The sequence below is a fragment of the Anguilla anguilla genome, chromosome 8 (genome assembly GCF_013347855.1).
Source record: "Anguilla anguilla isolate fAngAng1 chromosome 8, fAngAng1.pri, whole genome shotgun sequence".
NCBI classification, from domain to species: domain Eukaryota; kingdom Metazoa; phylum Chordata; class Actinopteri; order Anguilliformes; family Anguillidae; genus Anguilla; species Anguilla anguilla.
In genome coordinates, this window is record NC_049208.1 from 1264341 (window position 1) to 1279476 (window position 15136).

At 45.1% G+C, this 15136-nt stretch overlaps 1 protein-coding gene across 1 annotated transcript; it reads left to right on the forward strand.

Annotated features, from left to right (window-relative positions):
- Window positions 1-133: 133 nt before the first annotated feature.
- On the forward strand, window positions 134-7178 carry LOC118232855 (proteasome activator complex subunit 2-like). The gene is made up of 11 exons (XM_035428025.1): window positions 134-339; window positions 1103-1135; window positions 1822-1884; window positions 3851-3937; window positions 4364-4409; window positions 4880-4977; window positions 5418-5486; window positions 6031-6098; window positions 6245-6299; window positions 6586-6672; window positions 6862-7178. Exons 1-11 carry the CDS (start codon window positions 292-294, stop codon window positions 6940-6942), a joined length of 735 nt encoding a protein of 244 aa, XP_035283916.1. The 5' UTR covers window positions 134-291; the 3' UTR covers window positions 6943-7178.
- The last annotated feature ends 7958 nt before the right edge of the window (window positions 7179-15136 follow it).

The following is a 15136-nucleotide window of genomic DNA, read 5'->3' on the forward strand; positions in this document are numbered from 1 at the left end:
CGCTTTTTCGATTGGCTCATGCATGCTACACAATCTTCTACACAAATCAAACGTGACCACGCAGCTTGCGCTCACTGCAACGACTCTGCCGACATTACCACGAGGGAGGTGCTTAAGCATGGTCAGGTGTTCAAGGGAGGGAGAAATAAGTGAAATCGAAAGTTCAACAAGGAAACACATCAAGACAAAAAGAAAAGGCGGAAGCAAGGCGAAAGCTGAGGTGCCATTCTACTACACTAGTCAAGCCATATTTAATGTCCAGCTGAACTTGAAATATCCACGATTTCAACCATGCCAAAATCCCCCGTTATTAAAATAAGCAAGGAGAACGCCGGCAAGGTAAGCAGGATAAATTTGTAATTCGTTTTTTTTAATTTCAGGCGATAGCGCTTCTCAGGTGGTATTACGATGTCTTTAAAATTGTTATCTAAGAAAACTACCACAAAGGTAAACGGTACGCGGGCACATAATTTTAAGTTTCGGTTCTGGAAGTTACACGAGGGTACTCTATAGTCTATACATTCCGTGCGTAATGGCGATAAGCATGTATTTAAGCTGCCGTTGGTACACAGTACTGGAACTGTGCTTTTGCAATTAATTCTGTAATGTAGGGCACACACAAAGAACAGGAGCTATACTTTGCGTAAAATCGCTTGTGGCCTATCTTCAAAATCGAAAGTAACTGGTTCTGCCTACCGCTGGTATTCCCCTGCATAAAGTCAGGCTGAAACGCAGCAAGTTGCTGCTGTTGACGACCTGGGCCTACGCTGAGTGGGTACCATCGGTGGGTACCCTCGTGCCCGCGCACGTTGTGTTTTACGCCCGGGGGCACTCCAGTGTATAACGTTAGCACGACGAACAAAGTGTGTCAAGCAGTAAGAATCCCAGTCCAGTCGATTATCTCACCATAGAGATTTCAGATTCACTTGTGCATGTATACCCATGCATGTGTGATGTAATATTGGTTGAATTGAGTCTTGCCTGTTTGCTGCTAAGTAAATATATAACAAAAACACTGTGCATGCTGGTGCAGTATAAACACCACTAACTCCGTAACAGTCTGCACTACTCACAACACACATGCCTTGGTTTTCTTTTTCAGTTTGAAAACTTCCGCCAGTCCCTCCTGCAGCAGGTAAGTTACCCCCTCTTTGTGGTGTGGGATGATTGTGTTCAGTATTCCCTGTGTGAATGGGATTCTGCTCAGAGCTACATGGATGATTTAGAAAAATGTTTCTGGAAAAGCGCATCTGTGAGACCGTAGCGATGTAGGAGTGCTCGAGCTTTACCGCTCGGGACGGGTGCGTAGTGCGGTGGCAATTACTGAACTGGAGATTAACGGACTCCGCGTCCCAAAAAAGGAAGTAAATAAATGCAGTGCAGATAAGTGGGGAAATTTTTCAGTGTAAGAGAGCGTCAGTATGATCCAGTGGTTTGTGCATTTGTGAGTGGAGATGGGAATGGTGAAGCAGACAGAAGATTATTATGTTGCATCAGAATTTCAGAATTTTGCAGATGTTATTATCCAGAACAGCTTACATTTTACATGAAATGCATTTATACTGTTCAATATTTACTGAAGCAGTTCAGCTAAGTGGTTTGTTCAAGGGTACAAACAAACTACAAATACTACAATAAATGTCCCACTTGAGCTGAAACCTCTGTGTTCTCAAAAACCCATAAATATAATCCTGACCCAGTGCATTAATCTAAGCATTGAAATTACAGTTTGGTTAACTTAAAATAAAATGCATTCCATTTTTGTGGCACAGATATGTATTTTGTGTAACCGTTATGTGTGTGTGTGTGTATTGGTGCTAGGCAGACGACCTGTTTTCCAGTCGCATTCCTCTGAAGATATGTCAGCTGGACAGCTTGCTCAAGGTGCAGTTTCCCCACACCTGTGCTGAGGTTCTCCACCTCTGCTCCACCCCAGCCTGACTCCCTGTGCTCAGGTTCTCCACCCCTGCTCCACCCCAGCCTAACTCCCTGTGCTCAGGTTCTCCACCTCTGCTCCACCCCAGCCTGACTCCCTGTGCTCAGGTTCTCCACCTCTGCTCCACCCCAGCCTAACTCCCTGTGCTCAGGTTCTCCACCTCTGCTCCACCCCAGCCTGACTCCCTGTGCTCAGGTTCTCCACCTCTGCTGCACCCCAGCCTGACTCCCTGTGCCCAGGTTCTCCACCTCTGCTCCACCCCAGCCTAACTCCCTGTGCTCAGGTTCTCCACCTCTGCTCCACCCCAGCCTGACTCCCTGTGCTCAGGTTCTCCACCTCTGCTCCACCCCAGCCTAACTCCCTGTGCTCAGGTTCTCCACCTCTGCTCCACCCCAGCCTGACTCCCTGTGCTCAGGTTCTCCACCTCTGCTCCACCCCAGCCTGACTCCCTGTGCTCAGGTTCTCCACCTCTGCTCCACCCCAGCCTGACTCCCTGTGCTCAGGTTCTCCACCTCTGCTCCACCCCAGCCTGACTCCCTGTGCTCAGGTTCTCCACCTCTGCTCCACCCCAGCCTGACTCCCTGTGCTCAGGTTCTCCACCTCTGCTCCACCCCAGCCTGACTCCCTGTGCTCAGGTTCTCCACCTCTGCTCCACCCCAGCCTGACTCCCTGTTCTGGGGTCCGGTGCCTGTGGAGGTGCTCTCTAAACAACCACCAATCCATCCCCCTTTCTTTTGCGTTCTCTTTCCTTTGCTCTCTCTCTCATTTTCACTTTCTGCCTGTCTCACTGTTCTTTCTATCTCTAACTCTCCTGAATTCCTACATCTCTCCCTCATTCTGTCCATCTCACTCATTCTTCTTGAGTTAAGAGTTCTTGATTTGATTCTCTGCCACCACCTCTCAAAATTTTTTCAATTTGCTTTACCGGCATGACAAATGTTAGTGTTGCCAAAGCACAATGCAGTATCATGCTGAAGAATACTGGTGTATCATACAATAATTAACAAATGAAAGGGAAAATAGCTATCATTAAACATTTGAAATGGGAAGACATGGTAAGATATCTTCAATAGATACACTATATCAGGGATGGGCAATTCCAGTTCTGGAGGGCCGGTGTGTATGCAGGTTTAACTCCAGTCCTGGAGGGCCAGTGTGTATGCAGATTTAACTCCGGTCCTGGAGGGCCGGTGTGTATGCAGGTTTAACTCCAGTCCTGGAGGGCTAGTGTGTCTGCAGGTTTAACTCCGGTCCTGGAGGGCTAGTGTGTCTGCAGGTTTAACTCCGGTCCTGGAGGGCCGGTGTGTATGCAGGTTTAACTCCAGTCCTGGAGGGCCGGTGTGTTTGCAGGTTTAACTCCGGTTCTGGAGGGCCGGTGTGTGTGCAGGTTTAACTCCAGTCCTGGAGGGCTAGTGTGTATGCAGGTTTAACTCCGGTCCTGGAGGGCCGGTGTGTATGCAGGTTTAACTCCGGTCCTGGAGGGGGCGCAGTGTTTACAGGTTTAACTCCGGTCCTGGGGGGCCGGTGTGTATGCAGGTTTAACTCCGGTCCTGGGGGGCCGGTGTGTATGCAGGTTTAACTCCGGTTCTGGAGGGCCGGGTGTGTGTGCAGGCTTCTGTTTCCACCAGTTACTCTGACTAAATGAGCTAATTCGCTGCATACACCAACACCGGTTCACTTGTAGATTAGATCACAGTAATACATTTCATTTAGGGACACAAGAACAGTCTTTGGCTCTCATTCGTTCACTTATCAAGGAATGTAGGTGACACGTCAGATGGCGTAAATATTAGGGCTAATTAAATAATTAAGGGCTGAAGTTGGCATGGAGACCAGAAACAGATACGGCCCTCATTGCCCACCTCTGCACTATATCTATATCTGTCTTTCTCTCCCTCTCTCCCCCTTTCTCAGGAGGCGGACTTCTGTGTGTCGGACCTCTCCACCCTCCATGCCCCCCTGGACATCCCTATCCCAGACCCCCCTGCCCCTGAAGAGGAGGTGATTGATTAGTCCTTCATCTCCGCTCTACGGAAAGGCAGGATACCCTGCGTTCTGCAGGACTCAGAAGAGCAGCATTGCAGTTTAACACAGCCACCAGAAGGCCATTCAGTCCAGCAGTACCAGTACGGTGCAGAAGTACAGACAACAATGGCATATTTAGTCATCCCTCTTGGGGAAATATCATTTTTTGCCAGCAGAGGGAGCTACCTTCACAAACACCTTCACAATTGCAGCATAAGTTTCAAATATACATACAACATATACATTTAACTTGTTTTATTCTGATACAGTTCAGAGTAGCATTGGTAATAATAATATTAATAGTAATAATATTACACTTACTGTTGCAGCAGTTCACTGGAAGTACTGTGGAATTTGATTTATTTTAAGCTTAAGGAAAACATTTGTTTATCTGAATTACAGGAAATGGAGATTGACAGTAAGGAAGAGGAGGAGAAGAAAAAGAAAGGTGAAACATCTCTCTGTTCTGTTGCTCTCTCTCTGTCTCTCTCTCGCTCTCTCTCTCTATCTCTCTCTATCTCTTGCTCTCTATCTCTCTCTATCTCTCGCTCTCTCTCTCTCTCTCTCTGGGTTGGGCCGCCTCGGCTTGGCGTTTTAGATCCGGACCGGACCGGATATTTCTCCTAAGGCCTCTCATTGGTCCATACTGACTCTGTCTCTCAGCTCCAGCCTGTGGCTACACTCTCATTGGTCCATACTGACTCTGTCACTCAGCTCCGGCCTGTGGCAGCATTCTCATTGGTCCATACTGACTCTGTCTCTGAGCTCCGGCCTGTGGCTGCATTCTCATTGGTCCATACTGACTCTGTCACTCAGCTCCGGCCTGTGGCTACACTCTCATTGGTCCATACTGACTCTGTCTCTCAGCTCCGGCCTGTGGCTGCATTCTCATTGGTCCATACTGACTCTGTCTCTCAGCTCCAGCCTGTGGCTACATCCGGGTGAACGAGCAGATTGTGGGGCTGCTGGACAGAGTGAAGCCTGAGATCCGCACGCTGAAGGAAACCTGCATCGTGGTGAGTCGCCTTCACGCGGTAACCATGGTGCTCCGTTATGACGTCATAATGACACCCCTTCTCCCAGTGTCAACCCGTTTTACCACTGCCTGAACACTTGATGCTGTCTCAGATACACTGAGAATGAGTGCGGAGGAAGAATGAAGATTTTTAAAGAGGTTCAATCCTCCATTGAAAATGGGAGCATACAGAATCTCAGAAGAGCTGCAAATTGTCAGCCCAGTATGTTGTTGCTCAGTGCTTTTTGTGGAATGCCAGACATTGCCAATAAATAAGAGCAGATATGGCGGCCTCTTGTGGTAACAATTGGTAAATGCATTTTGTGGGGATTCAGTGGATTACAGTTTGGTTACTGATGCCAGCTGTCGAATGAAAGAGAGGCTATATACTGTAGGTTATTTCTGCTGACATCCAGGGAATATTCTCTCTCTTTTTCCCAGGTCTCCTGTTGGATTCAGCTCCTCATTCCCAAAATTGAGGATGGCAATGACTTTGGAGTCTCAATCCAGGTATTGGAGGAGCACGTCCCTCTGGGGGGTGGGGGTGGGGGTGGAGGGTGGGGGGTGGGGGGGGGGGGGGAGGGGGAGGGTGAAGCAAACACACCTTGCTGTCTGCCTGTTCCATCAGGACAGCACAGGACATCACATGTCCCGAGCGTAGCATTAGCGTCTGTACACAGCACCACAGACAGGTGTGTTTGTGTAAGCATAGGCAGAACATTCTGTGGTTCACATTTGTTTGAGGGCATGCAGTGCACAGTGTTCTTACAATGTTCTTTCTTTGCTGTTTTTCACAATGTTTTTGTAAACATTGCAAGCCTGCCCTACACTATCCTATACACCGTATCCTATCCTGGATCCTTTTTCGCTATGCTTCTGGGCTCCCTGTGAGAATTACCAGGCAGTTACCCAAAAGCATCAGGCAGCCACCGCAGGAGTTGTGTTGGCTGTTACTAATGAACTCTGATTGGTCGAGCTCTTCTCTGTATTCTACCCGTGAGGTGATATCATTGGCTGTCTTATTGCCCCTGCTTTCTGCTGGTTTCCTGTTTAGGAGAAGATCCTGGAGAGGATCACGGCAGTGAAGACCAAGGTGGAGGGCTTTCAAACCAACATCAACAAGTGAGAGGAACTTAAATCAGGCATCACTGGCCTTTTCAGTTGCACAAGCTCAGTTTTATAATAATTAAATCCAAGTCATCTGGTTCGTCTGTAACAGTATGGACATGTTACATCATTGGTAACTTGTTTGAAACCTCCTCTCTCAGGTATTTTACGGAGAGAGGCGATGCGGTGGGCAAGGCGTCGAAGGAGAGGCACGTGGTGAGTGTTTTCTGTGCTCACAGCGCAGGTCTGTAAGAAACGTGCGCCCTGCGTCTGTGTTCCTGTGCGTCTGTATGGCTTTGGACACTTAGCGTAATGCTGGTGTTGATGTTACTATAATACGCATTTATTCTCTTCCTTACATTTCCTACCACTCTCTCTCTCTCTCGCTCTCTCTCTTTTCCATTTCCTTCCCTCTTTTTCATTCTCCATGGCTCTTACCTTTTATTTTGATCCTCTCCATTCACTCTGATCCTCTCCCTCGCTCCCTCCCCCCCTCCCTCAGATGGACTACCGTTCCCTGGTGCACGAGAGGGACGAGGCAGTGTATTCGGAGATCAGAGTGATCCTCCTGGACATCCGCGGCTTCTACGTGAGTCGCATATGTCCAAACATGCGCACGGATTCCTCTGGGATTTCAGTTAATAGGGGGCTGGCCTCTTTCTGTGGGGTTTAAAATATAAATAATTTCACTTTTATTTTTTTGTTTTCAGTTGTGTCCAGTGAGTTGAAGTGTCCAGTGTTGTAGAATTTCAGGCTTTTCTTGTTTCCTCTCCTGCAGGCCGAGCTGTATGACATCATCTTTAAGAACCAGGACAAGGTCACCAATCCGAAGGGAGAGGAGAAGCCCTCAATGTACTGAGAGAGAGATAGGGAGAGTGGGAGAGACAGAGCGAGCAAGAGAGACTGTTTGGGAAAGAAAACATGTCAATCCAAACTTCCCATGTCTGTCAGTGATGCACTGTAGTACCCAGGTTTATACAAACAGACACGCAATCAATCGAAACTCCACAGTCATAGTGAGTGAGCATGCTTCCTGTGTATAAGGTCATTACATTTTTTTGGTCATAGCAGTAAAACCACAGCCTGTCAACCTGATTCCTGGTGGTTATTTATTTTTCTTTTTTATTTCCCTAAAAAGGTTGATTTAATCTTTCTGGGTATGTAAACAGTAGTTAACATCTTTACTCAGTAAGATGTTGCCTTTAGATGGTTTACTAGATTGGCAGCATCTCATTTTGCGCCGAAGCCCCCCCCCCAATCCCCCCGCCCCCGCCCCCGCCCCCGCCCCCGCCAATCGATCTGGTGACCACAGTCCTGTTCAGCTCTACATTGAGAGCCTGGATTTACTAAGACCTTTCACACGCAAAACCAGTGCTTAGTCATGGTATTTGTTTTACACCAGTCATTGGTAGTGTTATTAATGTTGTTGCATGCTATAAGGCTTTGCACATGCTGAAGGTCTTAGTAAATCCAGGCCTGAGGGTCTTCCTCTGGCTCATGTCTGTGTGAGTCTGACTTGTGGACTGTGGTGTGAAAAGTTGGGGGCGGTTGGCATCTTCCACATCGATGGCAGGGGTTGCTGCAGTGAACGTGTGATTGGGCATTCCAAATTACCGTACAAAAAAGTAAATAAAATTAGGAAATGCAAACCTCGGAACTGTCAGTCCACGTATAAGCAGTCATAAAATATGGCAAACATGTGACCAGTCAGCAACACACATCCTGTAAAAAGTTTGGTCAGAGTAACAACAGGATAGAGTAGTGTTCATGGTGACAGGGTGACACCAGCAGGTATACAATGCAATAATGTAGAAAGAGCACTTGTGGGTATCATGGTTAAAGGGGTTTTGGCAGAACCTGGAGGACACCTTGGAAGACTTGTCATCAGTTACACAGAAAGCTTTACCCTTTAATGTCTGTTTCCTTGAGAATGAGTGGATACAACAGTTTTGAGACCAATAATTAGTCAGTAATCTTCCATAAAGTGAATTATTGGTGCTTCAGTGGAGTGGAGCCATAATGGAACTCTATGAGTTAATGTCTCCAGATGAGTCAGTTGATTGATTCACATTTGGCTGAATCCAGCTGCTGACTCATAGCACTGGCCATGTGATTCTAATTCAGAGGCCTTCACATGCACATTCATTAATGTACACCTCACTTCACCTTGCGTTTGCAAATATATATATTTATTTTTCTGTTTGAACGAACATTCGCTTATGTGTCTAACGGCCTGAACGTTACGTTCGAAGGAGAAGATGCTGGGAGAACCTAAGAAGTGGGCTTTCGTCCACTGGCTGTTACAGTCCATTTAAACCAATTTGTTCTTTACATTAATTTTTAAAAATAGTTATCGCTAAGGTTTTTAAAAAAAACAACAAACAAAAAAACAAACATTATACTAGTAACATAATACAGCTCTGTAATGTATGGCTATATTTATATATATTTTATATATTTTCTGCAGTAACATAATCGTACCAATCGCTGAAAGTGGACGGAGTGGACGGAGTGTGGCACAGTGGGTAAGGAACTGGACTTGTAACCCAAAGGTCGCAGGTTCGATTCCTGGGTAAGGACACTGCCGTTGTACCCTTGAGCAAGGTACTTAACCTGCATTGCTTCAGCATATATCCAGCTGTATAAATGGATACAATGTAAAAAATGCTTTGTAAAAGTTCTGTAAGTCGCTCTGGATAAGAGCGTCTGCTAAATGCCTGTAATGTAATGTAATGTAATGAAAGTGAAATTATCTGTTTGTGACTGGAATCATGGGGGTGTGGCGTCACATCTGTGTTCCTGTGGTTTATATCTATGCAAACACTGAACATTTTTCCACAGGACATTTGTAAACTTTGACTCAATCTTCCTGTCTCACATAGTACTGTATTAGTGTTCGTGCATTTTACACTTAGACATTCAGGAGATGCTCTTTTTCAGAAAGACTTGTATGTTTTTAAAAATTATTTTTCATAAATTTAGCACTCATCGTGGAGCTGAGCATCTCTAGTGCCCACCTCAATGTGAAATGACCAACTACCTGCACCTCCAGCTCTGCTGTGAGGCCCCCACTGCTGTTTTGGGGGAGTGTGGACATCCACGGTTCCCCAAAACATGTGGTGTCACCTGCTGCTTGTTTGCACGTCACAGACTCAGAGGAAGTCAGAGGAAGGCCCTTCATATGAGACTTCAGCGGTGCAGTCCAGGGGAGCCCGATCGGCCAGCAGGGGTCGCTAGATAGCAATAAACGCAGACTGAGCGCTATCTTACCCTGGGCGACGCAATTACCAGCTGCACATCGCCCCATGGAGCTGGTTCGGGTAGAATGTTAACATACAATCCGTTTATGAACCTGGACATTTACTGAACCAGACGTGCGTTCAAGATAACGTTCGCGAACATAAACAATTTCCAACTTTATTCTGTTCGCCACGAACGTTACCCAACAGTCTGAAAAGTTAGTGCGCCGCGAACAAAAATGACTGCTGACAGGAGAGAAACCGAAAGAACAACGGTCGCCGTTTCATCCTGAAATGCGAGCGAAAAGTAAAATCATATAGTATCGGTATATCTCAATTTTGCAGGTTTCTTCATTAGTTGCGCTACACGACAATACAGAGTGTACAATATGTATAAAATCTGTCATGTCAGGACCACTATCAGTGAAGTCCTCTAATATCGCGGAAGCCACTGCGAAAATGACCCTCCGTTTAGTCGCATCCAATTTTATTAAAAATGCGTTGGTGGCGAACTAAGTGTCTGTACAAAAGTGTGTCTACGTGTGTGTGCGTGTGCGTGCGTTCAACATTAACTGTTCGCCACAAACTTAGTTCGGCACGCACGAACGTTCGTCATCTTGACCGCACGTCTGTTCAGGTTAAGTCCCTTGCTCTGGAGTGAAACAGCGCCCCCCTCCCCTCCCCTCCCCTCCCCTCTCCTCTCCTCTCCTCTCCTCTATATCAAGCAGGACGCTATCTAGGATTTGAACCTGCAGCACCTCCCCTAACCGTGACAACTGAAAACACCCCCAGCCACCCATCACCCCCCCCCCCCCCCCCCCCAAAAAAACTCCAGAAAGTCTACTATCCCTTTAAAAAGTCCATTAGTAATCTCACACTGCAAGTCCTCACTCAACGGTCCACTACCTTAGCACAGCAGGGTCCTGTTCTATACAGGTTAAAATTTAGGGCTTTTAAAAAGGCACCGATGGCCACCTGATTAAGCTGGAAACGTCACACCAGTGATTCACTCCTTCACTCGTTGTGTGTGTGGCTGAGTCGTTCCCCCTTAATGAAAATAAGTCGCTTTTCGTGCGCAAGAAAAGGAGATGATTAATTAATCAGAAACAGAAAAATAGAACTGGTGCTGTGTGAGAACAAATTTGAGGGCAACGTATTAACTTCTACAACCGCTGCTGTTATCATACATGGTATTTGCTCAATGACATCTCTGGCAACTGTGAAAACACTAGGCTACTATAAAGCCTCTTATTAAGTCTATTTTACGGGCTGTTTTCTGAACAGGCCTACCTTCATTGTCACTGCTGCTTATTTTGAAAAAAGAAAAAAAAAACTTTCCTTGAATAAAAGTGAGAAGGCATTCTCATTCTCAGGAAAATTATTTCATGTTTCATATATTCGCAGCATGGCTATGGACATTCCAGCAGAACATCTGTGGCCATTGTCATTTTCTGAAAATAAACCTCCACGGCCCTTGCAAACTGCAGACACGGTTATGAATGTTGTCACGCATGCATTTTCATAGCCAGCGCACCGGTTACAACAGTCCCAGTGGTTTAAAATCAAGGGCCTTGCAGACAGTCATAAACTGAAGAGACATAGCAGATGTTGCCCCCGGAGACAAGTTGTCGTGGCAACCTTGATAATGGTCACAGTGATGGATGGTTATTGCTGTGTTCTCCGTGCTGATAGGCTGTACAATTCAAAGCCCGTTCTCCTCATTTCTCTTTCTTGTGTGGCTGTAGAGTTCATTTGCCTGTCAGGGTAGTTTATGATATGCTGCAGAATAAATGAATGCTTTTACCAGGCTTTCCAGAACAGTTAATCATCTGTTTACACACTTTTGAGTATAAATCGCATGACGTGCAACCATGAAACCATGTTTTGCTTACTTGGGGTAAAACATGGCTAATCAAACACATTTCATTCGATTTCCTGCATAAGAACATGATACTTTCAGTCGTGCACTTGAGGTTTTCATTGTCGCCTTGTAATCTGAAGGGTAGATGTACATCAGAGTGTAGTTATGCATGCTTTGCGGTTGCTGTATGAAGTTTCCGCTTTTATGCAAACGAGGAGTTCTCGGCTGCACACCTTTATGAAACAATGAGCAAACAGAATTTTTACTGCCTGTGTTGTGCTGATAAATTTTATTTTCTTGGATATACCTACAAATATGTTGATTTGCATATGAAATAACTATGAAATAGTTCTGGTCTTGAGACCTTTAACAACAATCTCTTCTGGTCACGTTAAGCTGAACCTGTTGTCATATTCCATGGATATTTGTGAATAATCGTGGCGTTCCTCTTTTTTGATGAATAAAATACCACCAATCACGTAAAATCTAATTAAGCGACGCTTGATCTCCTTCGTAAAGGGATTCACCTGTTTGGGGCTAAAGAGATTCACCTGTTTGGGGCAAATTATAGTCATTTTGTTGAGCCGCTGTAACCGTATAAATACTTTAAAATAATAAATCTGTCTCATGAATGACATTCATACAAATGCATGAGCTGACCATAGTCCATTCAGAACAGACAAGGCCCCTGACCTATGACCTATGACCTCTGACCTCTCTCCTCCACACCTGACCCAGGCCAGCTCCCAGGTCCCAGGTCCTTGAGTTGGGTTGTTTGGGCTTCCAAGGGGCCCCGTCACTCATTAAAAATGCAGGACCCTATAGTGGGACATTCAAGTTCGAGTCATGCGATAAGCCCACAGTAACGGGGTGCCCTGACTGGTGAGACTACAGGCACCGTTCTGCCAATGGACCTGGTTTATTTTCCCTGCATGTGTCGCTTATTCACTTCTTCCGCCAGTCTAAGCAGAGCACGCTGCTGCCCGGCTCACCGTCTGGTTTGGAGGTCAGTTTGTACTTTCAGGTTTCTATTCAGACTGTTGAGTGAACAGCACAAATAAAAAGCTCACCATTTTGCTTTAAAGATGCAATGCATACATGAAGTAACCTACAAAACGATTTCAATTTCAATTTGCAATTCAGGCATTAGACAGACGTCTTAAGTCAAAGTCAAAGAGACTTGTAGATGGCGCATTTAGCTTGGAGACCACCCGCGGAGTAAGAGATAGATAAAGCTATATTCAGTTTAATGCCATAATAGATGTGCTCCTGAAAAACAATGGGAGAGAGCAGCCAGTCTGAAAGGGCAGAAGGAAGGTGAGAGAGGGGTGACTGCTGGAAAAAAAAAAAACATATCAGCAGGGAAAACTGAAATTTGTTTCCCAAAGATGGTTATGCATCTTAGTACAGTGAATATACTGTAAGTGATTAAAATATCTATCTCATTGCATGAAGTTGATATAACAATATTCATGTTGTTCTGAATTTTGTACTGGCAGGATGTGCGTAATGATGTAAATGCCAGGAATCCCAGTGGAAATGTAAATCTGCCCAAAGGGAAAGGAGATGATAGATAGATAGATAGATAGATAGATAGATAGATAGATAGATAGATAGATAGATAGATAGATAGATAGATAGATGAGTTGAGATGAGATGAGATGAGATGAGATGGACGGACAGACGGACAGATAGATACAGAACCATATTCTAGTGTCAGGGCCCTCTGCAGGAAATCACAAAGTCTAATGAGAGAGCTCTTTTGGGCTCTTAAGAGGGGGAAAAACATGCATTTAATCAACTACAGCTATTGTGCAGTCAAACACTTAAAATACCGATGAGCATTTGAATGTTTTTGAAGATAAAACCCTCTTTGTGGCCGGAAATTGAAGCACAATCGATGTGCGGAGCAATTAAATGTCAACGCATGCTAATAATTTCAGCAATGCCATGCCATGCTCTCCGATTGCATCGCGTTCTCTTACTGTACTTGCCCTTGCTGTATTTGACTTACATTGATATTCTCTTATCCAATCACATTCAGCGGAGTCAGCGGCTCAGATGGTCAGTTGGGGTGTTAAATTAAGGCACGGACACAGGGAAGTGAAGATTAAGTCATTGTGGTGGAGTCCTTCCGCTTACTTGCCCGTAATTACCATCACACACGAGGGCTGTGCCTATGCAGCGAGTGGCAGTCTGTAACTGGAGCACATTAACCACTTCACTCAGTAAAACTGGAACGAGCGGGGGTGGCGAGGGTGGGGGGAGGGCGAGCTTACCTAATATCACCCTTTAGTCTCAACTCACGCGTATTTTCACCGTGAGAAACGGCGGAGACTCCGAGACCCACTGGCGTCGGGGGAACGGAGGCTACGTAGAACTCAGAAATTATTTTCCTAAGATTAAAATAGCCCTGAAAGTGCGCCGGCTTTGAGAATTAGAATCCTTTATTGATTGGATGTGTGTGTTTGCACCGTATAATGGTAGCACACCAGCAGTGGCCAGGGTCTCGTTATGTTTGTTTGGTTTTTCATCGCTTCTTTTCCTAAGGACCTCTCCTTTCCGGCAGTCGTGAACTGTGCCTTTGGTTACATTTTTTAAAAAACACTGAAAATTTTTTTTTTTTGATAACTGTTAAAAATTTTGATAACACTTTGGTTTCTTAAACAATCTATGTTATGTGTGATTCATATCCATTTAATGCTTGCTTTTTTCTTTTTTCAAGTTCTTTGATAATCATTTCCTTAAATTTACTTTTATACAATACAGATTTGGCTTGTTGTCATTTGTTTTGTTTTATCTTCTTCAGCTGGAACCAAGGAAAACAATAAATCATTTTTAAATGAATCTAGAAAAGAAAACAAAACCGAAGCAATAAAATGAGCCGTTTAAAAAACATGACCCAGTTATGTTCTATTATCCCATAAAGAAAAACTAACGTACGCTACCTGTCACCAGAACCCTGGTTTTATTGTAAGAGGAGGGTTAGGGTTAGGGTTTTCCGCACGCTGGCAGTGTAAGAGTCAGATGAGATGAACGATGACATGTCTTTGTTCGGTCTGGATCGGTCTGGCCTAGCTGAGGGTAGTGGGAACAGGCAGCTCTGTCTCAGGCTTTATGTATGATTCCCGAGAGGAGCTGCAGATCCTTTATACAAGCTGTGGAATCCACGGATGCAAATATGACTTTATACAAGCTGTGGAATCCACTGCTGCAGATATGACTTTATACAAGCTGTGGAATCCACTGCTGCAGATATGACTTTATACAAGCTGTGGAATCCACTGCTGCAGATATGACTTTATACAAGCTGTGGAATCAACTGCTGCAGATATGACTTTATACAAGCTGTGGAATTCCGCTGTGACTATCAGCTCGAACGGAATGTGTCGTTGGGAACTAGCCTGTTTTGAACATATTCTCACTATCCACTGTTTTTATTATTCAACTTCCCTTTAGTCTTATTTGTACTCACTTATTTTACTTTGAACACAATATATTCAATAGCCTTTATAAATACTCATGGGTGTTGGTACACATTGGCCATTCTTGTTTCTCCAGATACTGTCCCGGGCCAGATCTGGGCCGGTGCTGGCCCAAAGTCGGCACTGCCGGGCCGGGCCTGGCACAGATCCGGTCCGGAGTCGCTTGCTATCTGGGGTAAGAGCATCGGCTAAATGTATGCGCAATGTACAGGCTTCCAATGAAGTGAGAAAATGCCCATGTGATCTCAGTACATCCACAGAGTGAGACGCGGATCTACTGCAGAGTGAATGTAGAGAGCCTGTTTTAGAGTAGGATCAGTCTTAGTTTCAGAGCGAGATGAGTCTCTGTCTTGGGACCAGATGAGTCTCTGTTTTAAAATTAGATCAGTTTCTGTTTTAAAATCAGATCAGTCTCTGTTTCAAAATCAGATCAGTCTCTGTTTTAAAATGAGATCAGTTTCTGTTTTA